The following is an 18,806-nucleotide window of genomic DNA, read 5'->3' on the forward strand; positions in this document are numbered from 1 at the left end:
ATGCAGGTTCAATGCTTGAACATGCCGTAGAGTTTAAGTTGACTCTAAAGAATGGTCCTACACAACGAGGGGGCCATGGTACTAGCAATCGTGTAAGAGGTAGAGGGCGTGGATATTATCTAAGCCAATCACAAAATCAACAAAAGATTACCAATTTCCATGGAAGAGGAAATGGTAGAGGTCGATCCACGCATGGACATGGAAATACAAAAAATATTCAATGTTACAATTGCAACAAGTTCGGCCATTATGCGTCAAACTTCTGGAGCAAACCAGTAGATCAAGATGAGCATTCTAATTATGCAGAAGCATCAAATCATGAAAAAGAAGACTTCACACTTCTTCTTGCATAGAAGAAGCATGTGATCAACATGACGTGTTGTATCTCGACTCTAGTGCGAGTAACCACATGTGTGGAAAGAAGGAGCTGTTCGTGGAACTGGCAGAAAATGCTCGTGACAATGTGAGTCTAGGAGACTCATCAAAAGTTCCTATGAAAGGTAAAGGAAAAGTTAAAATCTATCAGAAGAATGGTGTGCCAAATTTTATCTCCAATGTGTATTATGTACCAAACATGAAAAGTAGCATCCTTAATATCGGCCACTCCTTGAGAAGGGGTATGTCATACACATGGAAAACTATTCACTCTCTATAAGAGATGCACATGGGAGACTTGTGGCTCAAGTTCAAATGGTAAAGAATCGCATGTTTCCGCTCAATATTAACACAAAGGCTGAGAAGTGCCTCTATGGACTCATGAAGAATGATTCATGGAGATGGCATCTTCACTTTGGGCATCTCCATTTCAGCAGCCTTAAACTCTTATCCTCATCAAGTATGGTGCATGGCTTGCCGACTATTGAAGCTCTAGAACATGTGTGTGAGGCGTGCACACTCGGCAAGCAACAAAGGAACTCCTTCCCAAGTGGAGTGTCCAAAAGAGCAAAGGAACCACTTTAGTTGGTTCACATTGATATTTGTGGACCACTTGAAATACCCTCTCTTGGAGATAATAAATACTTTATTACTTTTATTGATGATTTCAGCAAAAGACTTTAAGTGTATTGCATCAAAGAAAAATCTTTCGATTTCGCTATTTTTAAAATTTTCAAAGCTCGTGTTGAAGTTGAAAGTGGTCACAGAATTAAAGTACTCAGATCTGACAGAGGTGGAGAATACACCTCAAATGCATTGTGAGATTATTGCAGGGAACAAGGCATCAAGCAGCAACACACTACAGCCTACACGCCACAGCAGAATGGCATTGCGGAACGAAAGAACCGCACCATCCTCGACATGATAAGAACCATGCTCAAAGAGAAAGGCCTGTCAAAGAGCTTCTGGGTAGAGGTAATTGCATGTACTACCTACTTGCTCAATCGGTGTCCAACCAAGAGCATAAGAAATACGATACCATAGGAGGCATGGAGTGGTTACAAACTGAGCATGGCACACCTATGGATTTGTGGGTGTGTCGCCTATGCTCAAGTTCCAGAAGCAAGAAGAAAGAAGCTTGATGATCGTGGCAAAAAATACATCTTCATCGATTACAGTGAAGAGTCAAAGGCATATAAACTCTACAACCCACTAACCAATAAAGTGGTGGTGAGTAGAGATTTAGTATTCTGCGAGGAAGAAGCCTGGAAATGAACGAGGAAGATTCAGCCAAAGAAAATCAAGTCGAGGTTGAAGAACATGAAGAAGATAAGCATGAGAACCAAGAACAGACACCTGCAACACCCTCTTCCGCTGAACCGTCTACACGCAAAAGTCCAATGATACGTTCCATCTCATTTGGAAGTATTCCATCAAATCAAAATTCAGCCAGCACGTCTTCATCCAGTTCTCCTTCACCCTTGGCTCTTATCAAAATGAGGAGCCTAAACGATATCTACACTGAAACTGAGGAAGTAAATTTGTTTTGCTTGTATGCGGAGTACGAGCCTCTTACATTTGAGGAGGCTGTAGAAGAAGAATGTTGGAAGATGGCTATGGAAGAGGAGATCCAAGCCATTGAGAAGAACAATACATGGGATCTGACTTTACTTCCTCAAGACAAAGAACTATTGGCATCAAATGGGTGTACAAGATCAAGTGAAATGCTGATGGTGAAATAGATCGCTTCAAGGCAAGGCTCGTAGCAAAGGGTTACAAACAGAAATACGGGGTGAATTATGAAGAAGTCTTCGCTCTTGTTGCTCGCCTTGACACTGTAAAGATGATTATCTCCCTTGCAGCCTATCACAGTTGGATGATCTATCAACTACATGTGAAATCTGCATTCCTGAATTGAATTCTGAAAGAAGAGGTCTGTGTTGACTAGCCTGAAGGTTTTTCTGTTCAAGGGGAGGAACACAAAGTGTATCAACTGAAGAAAGCCCTTTATGGGTTGAAGTAGGCTCCTCGTGCCTGAAATGCACGCATTGACAACTATCTTCAAGAGAACGGCTTTGCCCAATGTTCATATGAGCATGCATTCTACATCAAGAAAAATACTCATGGCGATATCCTCATAACATGCCTATATCTTGATGATCTGTTGTTCACAGGAAACAGTTAGGTGATGTTTGAAGAATTCAAGTATGTTATTTAATGAGTTCGAGATGACTGATGGTGGATTGATGTCCTTCTTCTTGGGCATCGAAGTAAAACAACAAGTCGACGACATTTATATATCATAGAAAAAGTATGCCAAGGAGTTGCTTAAAAAGTTCAAGATGGCAAACTGTAATACCGTGAACACGCCTGTAGCAACGGGCCTGAAGCTAACAAAAGAAGGAGAAGGAAGAAGAGTGGACTCGACTCTATTCAAGAGTTTGATTGGAAGCCTAAGGTATCTCACAATCACAAGGCCGAATATCGTCTACATTGTTGGACTTCTAAGCAGGTACATGGAAGCGCCAAAAGAATCACACTAGCTAGCTGCAAAAAGAATCCTTAGGTATGTCGAAGGAACAATGGAATTTGGTCTTTTTTATCCATACGAAGATGAAGCAATAATATATGGATACTCAAACAGTGATTGGGGATGTGACCAAGATGAAAGGAAAAGCACCACAAGATATGTTTTCTATCTTGGATCTATTGCTTTCACATGGAACTCAAAGAAGCAAAGTGTTGTTGCTTTGTCCACATGTGAAGCAGAGTACGTGGCAGCATTATCCACAGTCTGTGAAGCAATATGGTTGAAGAACATGCTAAAAGAGCTGAAACATCCACAAGAGGAATCCATCGTTATATATGTGGATAACAAGTCGGCAATTAAACTTGCCAAAAACTTGGTGCAGCATGGAAGGAGCAAGCACATTGATACTAGGTATCACTTCTTAAGAGATCAAGTAAAGTAGAAAATGGTGAAATTGTCATACTACTGAATAGGTGGCAGATATTGCTGAGCTAGTCAGCGCCGGTCCTGAGTTTCTCTAGGTGGTTCCTCAGCCCATAAATCAATCTGACAACGAAATGTTGCTGGCTCCTACATCCATGGAGGAGATCAAAGCAGCTGCCTTTTCACTTCCTAAAGATGGGGCTGCCGGCCTCGACGGATTTTCTGCAGCTTTCTACGCGAGTTGTTAGGATATTGTAGGAGCTGATATTCTTAAAGCTGCGACAGATTTTCTGGCAGGGACTCCTCTTCCTAGAGTGTTCTCTTCAAATCTCATCTGCCTCATCCCCAAATCCCAGTCAGCGGGTTCCTTCTCCAATTTTCGGCCTATTAGTCTGTTTAATGTAATTTACAAAATCTTTGCCAAGCTCTTAGCTAATCGATTGAGTTCATTGTTGCCTAAGCTAATTTCGCAGGAACAAGGAGCTTTCGTTCAGGGAAGATCGATTGTCGAACACATTGCGCTTGCCCAAGAGGTCATTAGAGACATCAACAGAAAGGTTCGGGGAGGAAATCTTATCCTTAAACTCAACCTAGAAAAAGCTTACGACAAGGTTAGTTGGGATTATCTAAAGAGAGTTCTCCGCAAATTTGGTTTTAGCCATCAGTGGATTCTGCTCATGGAATGCTGTTGGGGAAACAACTGGTTCTCCATCATCATCAATGGCGAACCAACGGGTTTCTTCAAGTCTTTTAGGGGTTTGAGACAAGGGGACCCTCTCTCCTTGGCTCTGTTTCTCATCGCGATAGAGACGTTCTCTTTAAACCTGAACCTCATGCTGGCGAGTGGAGGTTGTCAGCCTTTTGCAATGCGACGGGACTGCCCCGTTCCCTCTCATTTACTCTATGCTGACAACATTCTGCTCTTCACAAACAGAAAGAAGGAGAACCTACGTCACCTCAATCAGTTCCTGTCCATTTTTCATCCAGCAACAAGTCAGAAAATCAGCAACCGCAAGAGTATTTTCATTTGTGCTAATCTGCTATCCCCAGTTAGAATCAGGTCCACAGAGCGTATTCTTGGATTCCGTAAAGCTAGCGACGCGATCACCTATTTGGGAGCTCCTCTTGGCAAAGGTAGAATCAGATGCTCAGCTTTTCAGTTCTTGTTGGATAAAGTGGGTAGTCGGATCTCCAGATGGGCTGGTAGATTGATATCGCAAGTAGGTAGAATCTCGTTAATTCATCATGTTCTAGGAAGCCTCCCGATCCATATCTTATCGGTTATGCACATCCTACGCCAGGTAATTGAAAAAATCGAAAAAAGCTTTTCAAATTTTTTATAGGGTTGGGTTGATGGGAAGAAGAAATTTCACTAGCTGGCTTGGAGCAAGATCTCTAAGCAAATCATCGAAGGAGGGCTAGGGATTCGAAGTTTGAACGAAGTTATGGATGCTCACTGGCTAAAGCTTGGTTGGGTACGTCAAATATGGTGCGCCAACAAGCCCTTGGGGGAAGTTAATGTGGTTCAAATATCACAGGGATCTCTATCCCTCACCTCCTTGCGCCCCTCCCCTAATCCCTCCCCGTTGTGGAAAAGAGTCAGGGAATTCATTCCCCTGTTGGCAAAGACGGTTCAATGGGAAGTTGGTTGAGGAGAGCTAAATTTTTGGTCCGAGAATTAGATGGGCAGGGGTCCAATCCAGCATTTGGTAACCAGCCTAATCCGTGATGATCTCAGAGATCTTCAAGTGAAAGACATCCTTGGGTATTTAAGCCTCCTCCCTCCCTCCCAAGCGTTAACCTTCCTTCCACATCAGCTGATCGACGACATTTTCAATGGCGGCTTCTCAATAACTGACGGAAATTCTGTTTGTGTTTGGCCCCTTGAACCGTCGGGCAGATTTTCCTTACGGTCTGCCTGGAGCCTATTGTGTACTGCATCCCTGCCTCCTCAGTGGGCAAGCTGGCTCTTACATGCTTCCCTTCCTCCAAAATTTTCCATTTTCTTATGGAGAGTTCTTCAGAATGCAACCCCAATTGACAGCGAGTTCAAGCAAAAGGCGTGGCCCTTGCCTCTAGGTGCCGATGTTGCCTCGAAGAGGATCTCCCCGGATTGCAATCAAAATCTTTGGAGCATCTTTTTCTCTTCAGGCGCCAGGCTTCTACTCTCTGGTCGAAGTCCGGTCTGCTGTGTGGCGTCGACCCTCCCTTACTCCAATCCTCTGTTGCTAGTAAGCTGGTTCATTGGAGAAATGCCGCGGCTCCCGGAGCAACTCCAAAAGCTGTCAGGTTTGTCCTTCCAATCCTCATCCTTTGGGAACTCTGGTGCTCCAGGAATGAGGCTGTTTTCGACAACTTTCCCATGAACATCAAAAGATCGGTAGCCCGTGTACGATGATGGGCTAACTTGATCATCGGTGAAGAGATAATGGGCAGTCTGGATTGGCCTCGCACGTTTACTCCTTTGCAGTTGCCAACCCCTCTGAAACACTCCTCCTCAGTCCTGGTGAAATGGAGTAAGCCAACCCCTGGTTGGGTCCAATTAAATGTTGATGGCTCCAATTTAAGCAATCCTGGTCCCTCAGGAGGGGGTGGCATATGTAGAAACGATAGAGGAGTTTTTCTATTTGCCTTCTCCGTGGCCTACGTGAATGGATCCAACAATCTGGCGGAGCTCTGTGCCATTCACAATGGGATGGTGTTGTGTCTGGAGAAAGGTTTGGATAGGATCGTTGTCGAGTCAGACTCTCGTCTGGTGATTGATACCCTTTCATCTCAGTCAGGCTGTCCTTGGAAATGGAATCCTTGGATAGCTAGAATTAACCGTTTGTGACGTCTGAGACAATTCTCTTTCTTCCACACTCTCAGAGAAGGAAACGGTCCTATAGACGCTCTGGCTCGCCAAGGTAGCACCCTCCCAGCAAACTACGATCCACCTCAATTCTCGGTCCCTTCCTGCGCATGTCCGAGGGATGATAGTTTTGGACAGGGTGGGGCTAGGGACGATCAGATCGTGCACTTAGTTTTTCTTCCCCCCCTTTTCTAGCCTTTCTGTAAATAGGTGGACGTTACTGTCCTCTTACGATCGGTCCTCTCTCTTTTATGTTAGGGTGGGGGCCCGAATCCTTTTGTGCAGCGCTTTGTAAAGGATTTCATCTTCAGTAATGAATTTTTTTTGAAAAAAAAAAAGGTAACAGATATTTTCACCAAGGCACCATCGACAAATGCATTCAGACGACTAAGATTGATACTTGGAATGAAGCTTATTTTAGTTTGAAGGGGATTGTTGGAAACGTCAAACCCAAACAGACATTTTGAACGTTTCTGACATTATCTCCCAGCACCATTTCAAGTTTTGAATTCCATGAGCATTTCCAGCACTATCTTTCAGCTCTACCGTTTCAAACTTTTGAATTTCCATGTTCTGTTACATGCACCTAATGAATACCAGATTGGACAATTTTGTAATTTCACAACGAATCCAGATACCTATATATTGCTTCCCTGTATCCGATTATAGCAATGAAATAAAATAACAATTTCCAGCAGCTTCTTTTGAAAAAGAAGAAGAAAACTGGTTCTTTCTCTATCTGTGACTGGCTGAAGCCAACAGAAAAACAGATTCTCTTCCCTGTTCTTGTTGTGCACGGTACAACAGCAGGTTCCTAGAAACAGTCCCTATTCTTGTTGTGCATGGTACAGCAGCAGGTTCCTACAAACAGTCCCAACAATATGATAGGCTGCCCCTTCTTAATTGAGTCAGGGGTGCCCGAATACCTGTCCAGTTCGTGTAAAGTTTATACCTGAAGTAAATATCTTTTCAAAAGAAAAAAAAAGTTTGATAAAAAATAAATATTACGGTAGGCCTTAAAAAGTTTCTTATGATGGGCGTTCAATAACTACCTTTTCCTGTGTTGAGATTTGGATTGCTTTTTTTAGACCCTACCATAAAATTAGCAGACAAACTGATAGACAGCGTGGATATACACAATACATACATCAGTCAAGCTGGTATTAGGTGGGCCCCAATGATTAATGGTTTGAATCTATCTTTCATGACTGATGCATAATGTAATATTTTATTCCACATATTAAATTAATAAAAACCAGTACTGAATCTCAGCTCACTCCGGGGGAACTAAAATATTGCACATTTGGTAATTTTGTATCACCAAAAGTGGAAAATAAGGATGATGCATGAAAAAAAACAAAGGGTATTAATTAATATCCTTTATAAATTTGTTTTTTGGCCGAACGGCAGATAGAACTTTACAGGCCTCGCTCTTAGAGCTAGTGTTCTGTTAAACGTGCTTTTTGCGAGGTATTTTACAATTGTGGATGATTTGGTTGGATTTTACACTCTGGTTGCTGATTGGGATGATGTGCACTGTACATTTGGCACGCTCCAAGGTAGTCCTTCTAATGGATAGTTTGGAATTTCAAGAGAACCATTTTAAGTGGATAGTTTTGAACGAACGATTTAAGTGAATCGAGGGTACAGATGAGTGGTTGGATGGCTGATCCAGATGACGTGTGGAAGGAAATCATACTTAATAGTCAGTTCAGATTGGTGTGTGAGCAGGTCTTGATGGTTGATTGGAATAGACGATTAAGGGAGCTATGGCTCAACTTATGTTTCCTTCTCTTTACAAACCAGTGAGGCACTACACTTATAACATGGCTAGGTATGTCCAAAGCTCTTTATAGGTCTCATGTGATATGTGTTTAGTCCCACATGAAACTAATCCGGTACATTTGATATGGAACGTGTAGACCATGCGATGAACTATTAGAATTGGTCTACGCCTGACTGTGTTGGGTGCAGCTGGGGCTGCACCTAATTCGGGCCCTCCGCATCAGAGCTGGGTACCTCTAACGCATATCTTGCGTGTGGTCTAATCCAACACCTTTTGTTTCATCATATGAATGAGAGTGGTCTGCATTTTGAGAGGCCTATTTCCAGGGCATCCATGAACCCTGCGATGAGCTTGGCCCCCAGGGATCATAGCCAACCGTTGTGAGGGCACATGGGTCTACATTGTGGAGTCCCAAAGAGATGGTGTTGGGTGAGTGGGCCTATAACCTCATCCTCTTCACCAACAAGCCCTTGCGTGAGATCACCAAGAGAAAATTACTTGAAGTAGAGGAAAATGGCTCCAACTGAATAGAAAATAGATATTGATAGGGAGTCTATCCAAGAGGTACAATAGGTGGATGATTTACATATAATATTACTTTATTTTCTTCCTTCCTTACCCCAGCTAATGCTTCTTTTTAACGCTTCTTCACTTAATTTGAAATGAAATGATCAATCTCAAATTGTCGAAGTTGCTATGTCCTATTCATTACATCTTAACAAACTTCGCGAACCATGCAAGCAGAGAGAGAGAGAGAGAGAGAGAGAGAGAGAGAGAGAGAGAGAGAGAGAGAGAGAGAGAGAGAGAGAGAGAGAGAGTGCCAAAATCAACCGGAAAGCATTAAACAGAAACAAATAAAGAAAGAAAACAAAAGACAGATAAAAACAAATACGTTGCACTCCCATTTTATTCAAACATTTACGTAAGTAAAGAACTATATCTGGATACACCATAAATTACTGAGGGAGTTTATTGTAAGGGAGCGTGCTCTAGTTTTTCATTGCAAACTGCGATTGGAGATAATCAACTATTTTCTTGTCAACTTGGAATGCCTTGGCAAGAACATCATCTGAGATGGGCGGATTCGATCCAAACACAGCTTTTGCAATGGTGATGGTTCCAGGGTTCTGGCTGCTAAATCCTACAATGGCTATGGCATTGGTGTTGCCGATGTTAAACTGGAAGTGAATGAGGCCTACTGGGAAGACAAACACATCGCCTTTATGAAGGGTCTTTGTTATGAAGCGATTTTCAGTGTTGGAAGTGACGAATCCGACGTAGAGGGTGCCCTCCAATACTGTTAGGATCTCTGTGGCCCGCGGGTGTGTGTGGGGTGGATTGAGACCATAGGGTGCAAAATCTATCCGAGCCAAGGAGACACCGAGGGTGTTGAGTCCAGGTATCTGGGCTACATTCACTGGGGTCACAACGGACCCAACCTTGTTATCCGTGTTGCCTGGTTTGTCCAGTCCCATGAAGAAGAAATCATCAGCTTGAACTTCCTTTGGGTCCTTGCACACAAATCCATTCACCAACACTGCCATCATATAATACAAAAAAAGAGATTGTAAGCAGCATATTCTTTCAAGACCTATTAAACCAACATAAAGGTGACCCATCACATGAATCCTTTTAAGTGGATTGCATTTGTATGAAACATTTGCAGCATTGATGCAATTACTTCTTCTTTTTTTTTTGGATGCAATTACTTGACATGGAGTGAACATACCTTCGCTGTTGTTCAAAGCAACGCAGAAATCCTGTAAAGGGCTGGGATCGGATGCAGCGGCAAATGAGAAACTAAATGCAAGGAATGTTAGGAGAAGAAAGCCAGTGGCCATCTTGAAAATATTTGGGAGTGTTTATGTATTTAAGCTAGGAAACCCTGAATCTTATAATGAGTGTTTTTTGGCTGTGGGTTTTGTAAGAAGATTAAGCTAGTATTTATAGAGTTAAGGAAATGTTTATCACTGAAATGGTCTTATAATTACTTTAGAAGCAAATGAAGGTTTATTTATTGTTATTTTTTCAAATCCAAGACTTGTTCCTGTTCGACTCTGTATAAGAAGGAATTGGTTGAGTCAGTTGCTTCTGGAAAATATAGTCCTTTGTTTACCAAGTCTGGATTTCATATATGCGTGAGAACTAGCCCACCTTGTCTTTCTTAATATGATAGGAGGGCCGGCCTCTTTTGTCGCAGGCCCTCCCGAAGCGTGTTGATGTATAGCCCGAGACTAATTTACTCATTAATACAAATTTCCTTTGTTAGAAAAAATAAAATAAAATAAAATAAAAATGCTAACCAGTCCTACTCGAATACGAGAGGGATGTAAAATAAGTGAGAAGAGATATGCTAAGGTCCGTCGTGCTGTGATGTCTCATCATATGGTCGAGAATGGGTCCGGGTATTGCTTGAGAGCGGATTAAGCGGTACCTGGGTAACATGTTAATGGGTGATACCCTGACCTTATGGGCCTCCCTTGATGAATGTGTTGTATATCCATACTGTCCATCTGTTTTTTCATCTCGTTTTAAGACCTAATCCTACAATTTAAGTAAATTCAAATCTCAGGTGGACCACACTACAGGAAACTATGGTGATTGACCATTAAAACTTACTGGGGCCATACAAGTTTTGGATGAAGCTGATCTTTGTATTTTTCTCTTCACCAAGGTCAGTTTGACCATATCAACAGGTTGGATGACAAAAAAGCATATATAACGGTTGTCCCCAGGTGCGCCAGAGGTAGTTTTTAATGGTGGGCATTCAACCACCACTGTTTCTTGTGTTGGGTCCACCAGAGATTTGGACCTGATTAAGTATTTAGGAAGACATCCTAAAATGATACAGAAAAATGGATGGACGGCATGGATATACAACACGATCATCAAGGTGGGCCCCACAGTCAGGGTAACATCCACTAATGTGGATTTCCCGTCTAAAGAAGAGGGCCACCTTGAGGATCTCCTCCACGCGGAGAGATGCCAATGGATTGGTGGACGGGTGGCCAAATTAGGTAGCGATGTCTAAGGTCGGACACAGTTGCGGACTTAACCCCTTGCTCGGGGTTCACTTTTCCTTGACAGGGTGGGGCTCGGCGCTGTCAGGTTGGGCTGAGGCAGAATGTTTTTTTATAGCTATAGGATAGGTGAGGTCTTCGCCTCTTTCTATGAGGCCCACCCGAATTACTTGTATGTTTCTCCACATGAAAAAAAAAAAACACCGAAGCACTAAAGCTGGGTAAAGGCAATGGTGGGCCCATCTACTTGGTTACAGTAGAGTATGCGATGCTCTGCATATAATAAATCGTCCGATGTATATGAACTGTCCACCTAAAGTCGTGTAGGCCATGGATGAGAAATGGACCATCAATGTGGATGGCCCATGGCTCAACAAGCACACCAATCAGAAAATCCTACCCGTTGCTTTCTGGCACTTCCCTAAACCCAATGTGGTCTTATCCCAGCCTATGTGACTCACCATCATTAAATTATTATTTGGATTTCAGATTTTGCATTGTTAATATTTCAGGTCGTAGCTTACGTATGAGCTCAGATGTTGGGTTCGAACCTTGCGAGCAGAACGCTTCACTTATCATTCGATTGAAGATGGAAGCATTTTCCAGGAACGATTCCAGCAGGATCAAACCTTAAATTCATCTCTCCTTTTACCTCACGTTTGTTACTTCTGGCGTCGCCACCGATGGCTGAATCGTGAGTTTTCTTAGATAAATTTCTCAAAACGATTGCAAGCTTACATTCACGGTAGGTCAGGTGTGTTGTTTCTCCCTGACTGTGGGGCTATCTTGTTATATGTGTTGTATATCCACACTATCTATCAGCTTTTACAGCTCATTTTAAGTCATAGTCCAAAAAATGAAGCAGATCCAATTCTCAAGTCATAGCCCATCTTGACTGTTAGAAACTTCTTGTGAGCTGCAAAAGTTTTGGATCAAGTTGATTTTTTGTTTTCCCTTTATCCAGATCTGTATGACCCATTAACAGATTGGATTGCTACCACATATATATATATATATATATATATATATATATATATATATATATATATATATTACACTAGGCCTAAAGAAGTTTTTAATGCCCCGCATTCAATAACTGCCTTTTCCTGTGTTGAGATTTGGATTGTTACCATTTTTAGACCCTAACATAAATGTAGTAGACAAACTGATGGTAGCCTGGATATACAATACATACATCTAGGTGAGTGCCGTAGTCAAGGAAATACCCACTACAATGTTAACTGGGTAACCCTTGATCATAACACCCAATCCACTCGCCTCATTCACCAGTGGGTGGGAATTTATATATGGGGGAAGACATGGCCCACCTATGTGTTGGGAGCATTGCATAAAAACCTTAGGATCTCACCTGCTAAAACACTTGAATCATGAGATATAATAAAGCAATGAAATAAATCAAAGCGCAAATCACACAACACAAGAGATTTTATGTGGAAAACCCTCGAAGAGGTAAAAACCATAGGACCTAGTCCAGAGCAACAATTCATTATGAAGTAGAACACTACAACAGATCACAAGCACACACCGCTTAGATCAAACATTCTTCATTCACGTATGAGTGGATGAACAATAAGAGAATAATGAAAACGGAGAGATCTCACAAAGACGTATAAGCGCTGAGACGTCGACTGTGTAGTAGATCACCTATACGAGCAGAATCCTCCCTTCCACAAGCTTCATCTCTCTTTTTTCTCTCTCTCATCTTGGTTGTGAAAATGCCTTAGCATACCCTAGAATAGCCCTAGAGACCCCTATTTATAGTTTAGGAAACTCCTTTTCTGCATGTCTACGAAACCACCTCAAATTTACGCAATCTACACAAAATCCGCGCAGAATCTGTGTAACCCTCGACTAGTTGAGCCAGTTCCTTGACTGGTCGAATGGACCCTCTACTAGTTGAGTAACAAAAAACACACCCGCTGGACTTCAAGTCGAGCAAACCTCGACTGGTCGAGTAGCTCCCTTCGACCGGTCGAGCAACGCGATGAAACAAGATTTAAGACATCCGTTTCACAATAGGCTGTACTACTTCTCCTTTGAACTGAGGAGGAAAACTCCATCGAATCTCTCCATTTTTTATTCAGGAGGAATTTGCCTTCTTTAAGCTAGCCAGGTTTCTACAAGCCTCAAACTTACCCTTGAGCAATGCCTTGGTCATCATATTTTACCCATTATCATCCGAGTGGACATTCTCAAGCTATAACACCTTCTATTCCAAAGTATCTTTGATCCAGTAATATCGAATCTCTATGTACTTCGACTTGGAGTACTGACTTGGATTCTTGCTCAAGTGTATAACACTCTGACCATCGCAATAGACTACACGCTACTCCTACTTCAAGTTAAGTTCTAGTAAGAACCTCTTCATCCAAAGCATTTCTTTACATGCCTCTTTGACTGCAATGTACTCAGCCTCTTTTGTTGACAATGCTATGACCTTCTGTAGCTTAGTCTACCAAGAGATCGCTCCCCCTGCAAATGTGAACACGAATCCCAATGTAAACTTTCTGGAGTCTATGTCACCTGCCATATCTACATCTATATAGCCTTCTAACACAGGTTTTCCATTGCCATAGCATAGGCTCAACCTCGATGAGCCTCTTAGATACCGCAATATCTATTTCACCACTGCCCAATGTTCTTTGCTAGGATTAGCAAGATACCGATTAACAACACCAACCGCATATGCTATATCCGAGCATGTACACACCATAGCATACATCAAACTTCCTACCGCTGACGCATAGGGTATCTTCATCATCTTATCCACCTCTGCCTTCGTCTTTGGATCCTGCTTGCCACTCAATTTGAAGTGACCATCTAATGGAGTACCAACCAGCTTCGCTGCATTCATATTGAACCGCTATAGGATTTTCTCAATATACCGCTCTTGTGACAACCAAAGCTTTCTGCTGCTTCTGTCATGGGTTATCTCTATTCTTATGTCTGTTTAACCAGGCCTAAGTCTTTCATCGTAAATGACTTGCCTAATTCCTATTTTACCCTATCGATCTTCTTGATGTCTTTATCCATGATGAGCATGTCATCAACATATAAAAGTAGAACTAAGAAATCACCATCTGAGAACTTGCGCGTGAACAAACAGTGGTCCAACTCCATTTTGTTATATCCATGCTTTAACATGAACAAGTCGAACTTCTTGTACCATTGCCTTGGAGCTTGTTTCAGACCATACAAGCTTTTCCTAAGCCTACACACCATGTGCTCTTTAGCCTTGACTTTGAACCCCTCTGGTTGGTGCATGTAGATCTCTTTTTCCAGGTCACCATGGAGAAAGATAGTTTTAACATCTAACTGTTCTATTTCCAGATCCATGTTAGCCGCCAACCCAACAACACTCGTATGAATGTCATCTTCACCACTGGTGAGAATATCTCATCGAAGTTTATACCCTTCCTCTGACCAAACCCTTTCACCACAAGTCTGGCCTAAAACTTTGTTTGTGAATTCTTTTGCTCAACGTTCTTTTTGAATACCCATTTGTTACTCAAAGCTTTCTTACTCTTAGGCAATTTCATCATATCATAGGTGTAGTTCTTATGTAAGGATTTCCTCTCCTCTTGCATAGCTTTCAACCACGCCCCCTTATGCTTGTCGGCTAGGGCCTCAGAATAATATTCTGGCTCTCCCCCATTAGTGAGCATGAGGTACTCATGTGGCAAGTACTTCTTGGACAGATGTCTGTCCCTAGATGTCCTCCTCACCTGTGGCTTAACAAGTGGATTAAGTGGGGGCTGCTCCCCCGGTCCATCTTCTGTAAAAACTCTTTCGTTCTCTGCACCTTGTTGTACTCCCCCGTCATCAGGCACTGCAGGAGGAGTAACCAGATCCATGTCCTCTAGCTCACCTGAACTAGGCTGGGTCTTCTCTGGCTTAATGTCTTCTATACATTGATCTTTAAAGAAGACAACATCTCTACTCCTGACGAGCTTCTTCTCGGTCGGATCCCACAATCTATAGCCGAACTTTTCATCACCGTACCTCAAGAACACACATTGCCTGATCTTCGCATCGAGCTTGGACCTCCTGAGATGACTATACGAAGGATCTTGTCCAATCCACACCTTCTCAGGTATACTTCTCCATTCAACGGGGCTAATAGAGACCTGTTTATCAAATATACTGTAGTGTGCATTGCTTCTTCCCAAAACATCTTGGGCAATTTTGCATGAGATAACATGTATTTGATTCTCTCTACAATGGTGCGATTCATTCGCTCAGCCACACCAATGTGCTAGGGGGTTTTGGGAACCGTCTGTTCATGCCGTATACCTAAGGACTTACAATATTCATGGAAGTCACTAATGTATTCACCACCATTGTTAGTGTGAATGCACTTTAATAATTTACATGTCTCTCTCTCTCGACCATAGCATAAAATATTTTTAACACACCTAAAACCTCATCCTTGGATTTCAAAGTATAAACCTAATCCCTCTTAGATGTATCATCTATAAAAGTGACAAAATACAATACCTCACCCAAGGTTTTTATCCTCATAGGACCACAAACATCAAAATAAACTAAATCTAATGCATGTATTTTATTAACATGGGAAGTAGATTTAACAAATGAAACTCTATATTGTTTTCTTAAAAACAGTTAATATAGGTTTTGAGAGGTATACCTATCACTTCTGGAAGGAGCCACTTCTTTGCTAGTAGCTGAAGCATTTTTTCACGCATGTGGCCTAGATGCCTGTGCCACATGTCAATAACTTAATCTTCCATTGCATTCAACCCACCCTTGCACACACTGACACTTGCCTTGTAAAGGGTGCAACACTTCTTCCCACTGGCTGTGATCAACGAACCCTTGATGAGCTTCCAACGCTCACCAACAAATCAGCTTTCATAGCCATCATCATCCAACCTTTCCGTCGACATCAAGTTGAAGTGAAGGTCTAGAATGTGCCTCACATTCCTGAGAACCAATGTGCAGCCCACATCAGTCTTCACACAAATATCACCGACCCCTACAATCTTCGATACGCCAGAATTTTTCATCTTCACAGTCCCAAAGTCACCTAACTTGTAGCTTGTGAAGAAATCCCTACGCAGAGTCGTATGAAACGAGGCTCCCGACTCTATCACCCAGTCGGTGTCCTAACTCGTAGCCGTGGACAAACATCATGATTTGTTAAAAGAATAATTATGGCGTCGCCATCTGAAGCGACCGCAGTGGAGTCTAATTCACCTCCATTCCCCTTTCCTTTTCTTTTCTTATCATTCTTCTTCTTATGACATTTATGCTTGTAGTGGCCCTTTTTGCCACAATTCCAGTATTCAACATCCTTCCTAAAACTTGACTTGCCTCTTGATTTATCTTGGGCATTCCCGCCCTTTCTATTATTTCTTCTCCCCCAATCTTGTGTCACAAGGGTTTCTTGTTGAGTAGACCCTTGAGACTTCCTCCTTGTTTCCTCATTGAAGAGACAACTAGTTACATGTTCCATAGACACCTTTTCATCTGACGCGAAGTTACTCAAAGACACCATCAAGTCTCCCAACTGTCAAGCAATGAGCTAAGCAATAGTAAGGCCTGTAGTTCATCATCCAAGACCATCTTCATACCAGAGAGCTAGTTAAATATATTCCTAACCTCATTCATGTACTCAGCCACAGAACCGCCATCTTTGAACTTGAGATTCACAAGTTGTCTTATCAGAAAAATTTTATTGCTGACTATCTTTCTCTCATACAACCTTTGCAATTTCAGCCATAGGCTAGCGGCTGAGGTTTCCCTAGACACATGGTGGAATACAAAATCATCCAGCTATAGTCTAATAAACCCCACCGCCTTCTGGTCTAACTTCTTTCAATTATCATCGGACATATCCTTTGTTTTTACTGATATGCCTAAAATTGAAGCATACAAGTCCTTGCAATAAAGTAGGTTCTCCATCTTAGCCTTTCATATGGTCCAGTTAGAACCATTGAGACTGATCATCCTTGATGAGTCACCTTCCATAATTCAGAACTAATCTCACTCCACTCAACTAACTTAGACACTTTGATACCACTTTGTTGGGAGTGTTGTACAAAAACCTTAGGATCTCGCTTCCCAAAACACTAGAATTATGAAATATAATAAAGTAATGAAATATATCAAAGCACAAACCACACGACACGAGATTTTACGTGAAGCTCGAAGAGGTAAAAACCACGAGACAGTCCAGAGCAACAATTCACTATGAAGTAGAACGTTACAACCAATCACAAGCACACACCGCTTGGATCAAACTTTCTTCACTCACATAGGAGTGGATGAACAATAAGAGAATAATGAAACAGAGAGATCTCACCGATCACGGGGATATAGAAGCGCTGAGACATCGACTGCATAGTAGATCACCTCTGCAAGTAGAATCCTCCCATCCACAAGCTTCCTCTCTCTTTTCTCTCTCTCTCTCTCTCTCTCTCTCTCACCTTGGTCGTGAAAACGCCTTAACATAGCCTAAAACAGCCCTAAGGACCCCTATTTATAGTTTAGGAAATCTCTTTCCATACTTCTGCGAAATCGCCTCAAATTTACGCAGTCCGTACAAAATCCTCGCAGAATCTGTGTAACCCTCGACTAGTCGAGCCAGGTCCTCGATTGGTCAAGCCAGGCCCTTGACTGGTCGAGCAGTAAAAAACATAGCCGCTGGACTTCGAGTCGAGCAGACCTCGACTGGTCGAGCAACTCCCTTCGACCGGTCGAGCCGCCCATTCAACCAGTCGAGCAGCGCGGTGAAACAAGATTTAAGACATCTGCTTCACAATAGGTTGCACTACTCCTCTAAACTGAGGAGGAAAACCCCATCACTATGAACATAGTGGACCTTGGACAAAGTGATGTAGGACATATCACAGATACATTCTTAGCATGGTTAGACCAAAAGAAGGTGAACCGCTCTGTCCGTTTTAAATGGAAATGCACAGTTTCAGTTCAAAAATGGAATTTTAAGAAAAAAATATTATTTTTAATAATTTCAATTTTTATAACATTTTCTTATTCTTAGAGTTTTAGATTTTTTTTCCTTTTTTAGAAATAACTTATAATTATGATAGAACTCTTCTAAGAAAAGTTTATTTCGAATATTTATTGATAGAAATTAAGCTTTAGAAGAGTTTTATTATAATTATGACTTTTATTAGAGTTAGAATTTTGATATTTTTGGTAATTACAAATTTTGATTTATTTATTTATCTTTATTAATACTGTAACCGGGGCACATACACATTAGGCAATTATCAATGAAGTTATTTATGATTTTAATAGAATTTATTTCTTTTCTCTGGTGGATTCAAGGAATATCTGTGAGGATCGTCCAGAGAAGATCCATGGATTCATAGTAATTATCCCTGAGGTAGATGGTGATCGACCTCATCATGTCCTTCTCTGCATCAGTTGGTATCAGAGCAAGGCTTTCTCCTCGAATGTACGGATGGGTTGGGTAACATTCCCATGGACGGTGTTCTAAGAAATTTACCTTTAACAACAACAACTTTCAAAGCAACGTAACGAGATAATCAGCAAGTCATGCAAGGGTTGTAGGTTGCCATTAATCGCATGATGGAGGCCCTAGGAAAACTCTGTGTTTGTGGACATGATCCACTCCTGGTAGGTGCTGAAATTCATACATAATCACGCTAATCGTAGGGCGATTCCAACAATGAATCGTGGAATCGCACTCTAATAGATGGGATCCAACAACATGATTCCACAACATACCAGATGAGGAGTTGATAGGATAGATCGAACAAGACATCTGGTGGCAACCATCATTTCTTTTCT

At 41.9% G+C, this 18,806-nt stretch overlaps 2 protein-coding genes across 2 annotated transcripts; one reads left to right on the forward strand and one right to left on the reverse strand.

Moving 5' to 3' along the window:
* The first annotated feature begins 5,756 nt into the window (after window positions 1–5,756).
* On the forward strand, window positions 5,757–6,161 carry LOC131246942 (uncharacterized). The gene has a single exon (XM_058247402.1). The coding sequence runs from the start codon at window positions 5,757–5,759 to the stop codon at window positions 6,159–6,161; it is 405 nt and encodes a 134-aa protein (XP_058103385.1).
* Window positions 6,162–8,844: 2,683 nt separating this feature from the next.
* LOC131247220 (putative germin-like protein 2-1) lies at window positions 8,845–9,948 on the reverse strand. The gene is made up of 2 exons (XM_058247635.1): window positions 9,695–9,948; window positions 8,845–9,502 (listed from the first exon to the last, which is right to left on the reverse strand). The coding sequence occupies exons 1-2, from the start codon at window positions 9,804–9,806 to the stop codon at window positions 8,955–8,957; spliced, it is 660 nt and encodes a 219-aa protein (XP_058103618.1). The 5' UTR covers window positions 9,807–9,948; the 3' UTR covers window positions 8,845–8,954.
* Between the last annotated feature and the right edge of the window lie 8,858 nt (window positions 9,949–18,806).

This window comes from Magnolia sinica, chromosome 5, assembly GCF_029962835.1.
Source record: "Magnolia sinica isolate HGM2019 chromosome 5, MsV1, whole genome shotgun sequence".
In the NCBI taxonomy this organism is placed as follows: domain Eukaryota; kingdom Viridiplantae; phylum Streptophyta; class Magnoliopsida; order Magnoliales; family Magnoliaceae; genus Magnolia; species Magnolia sinica.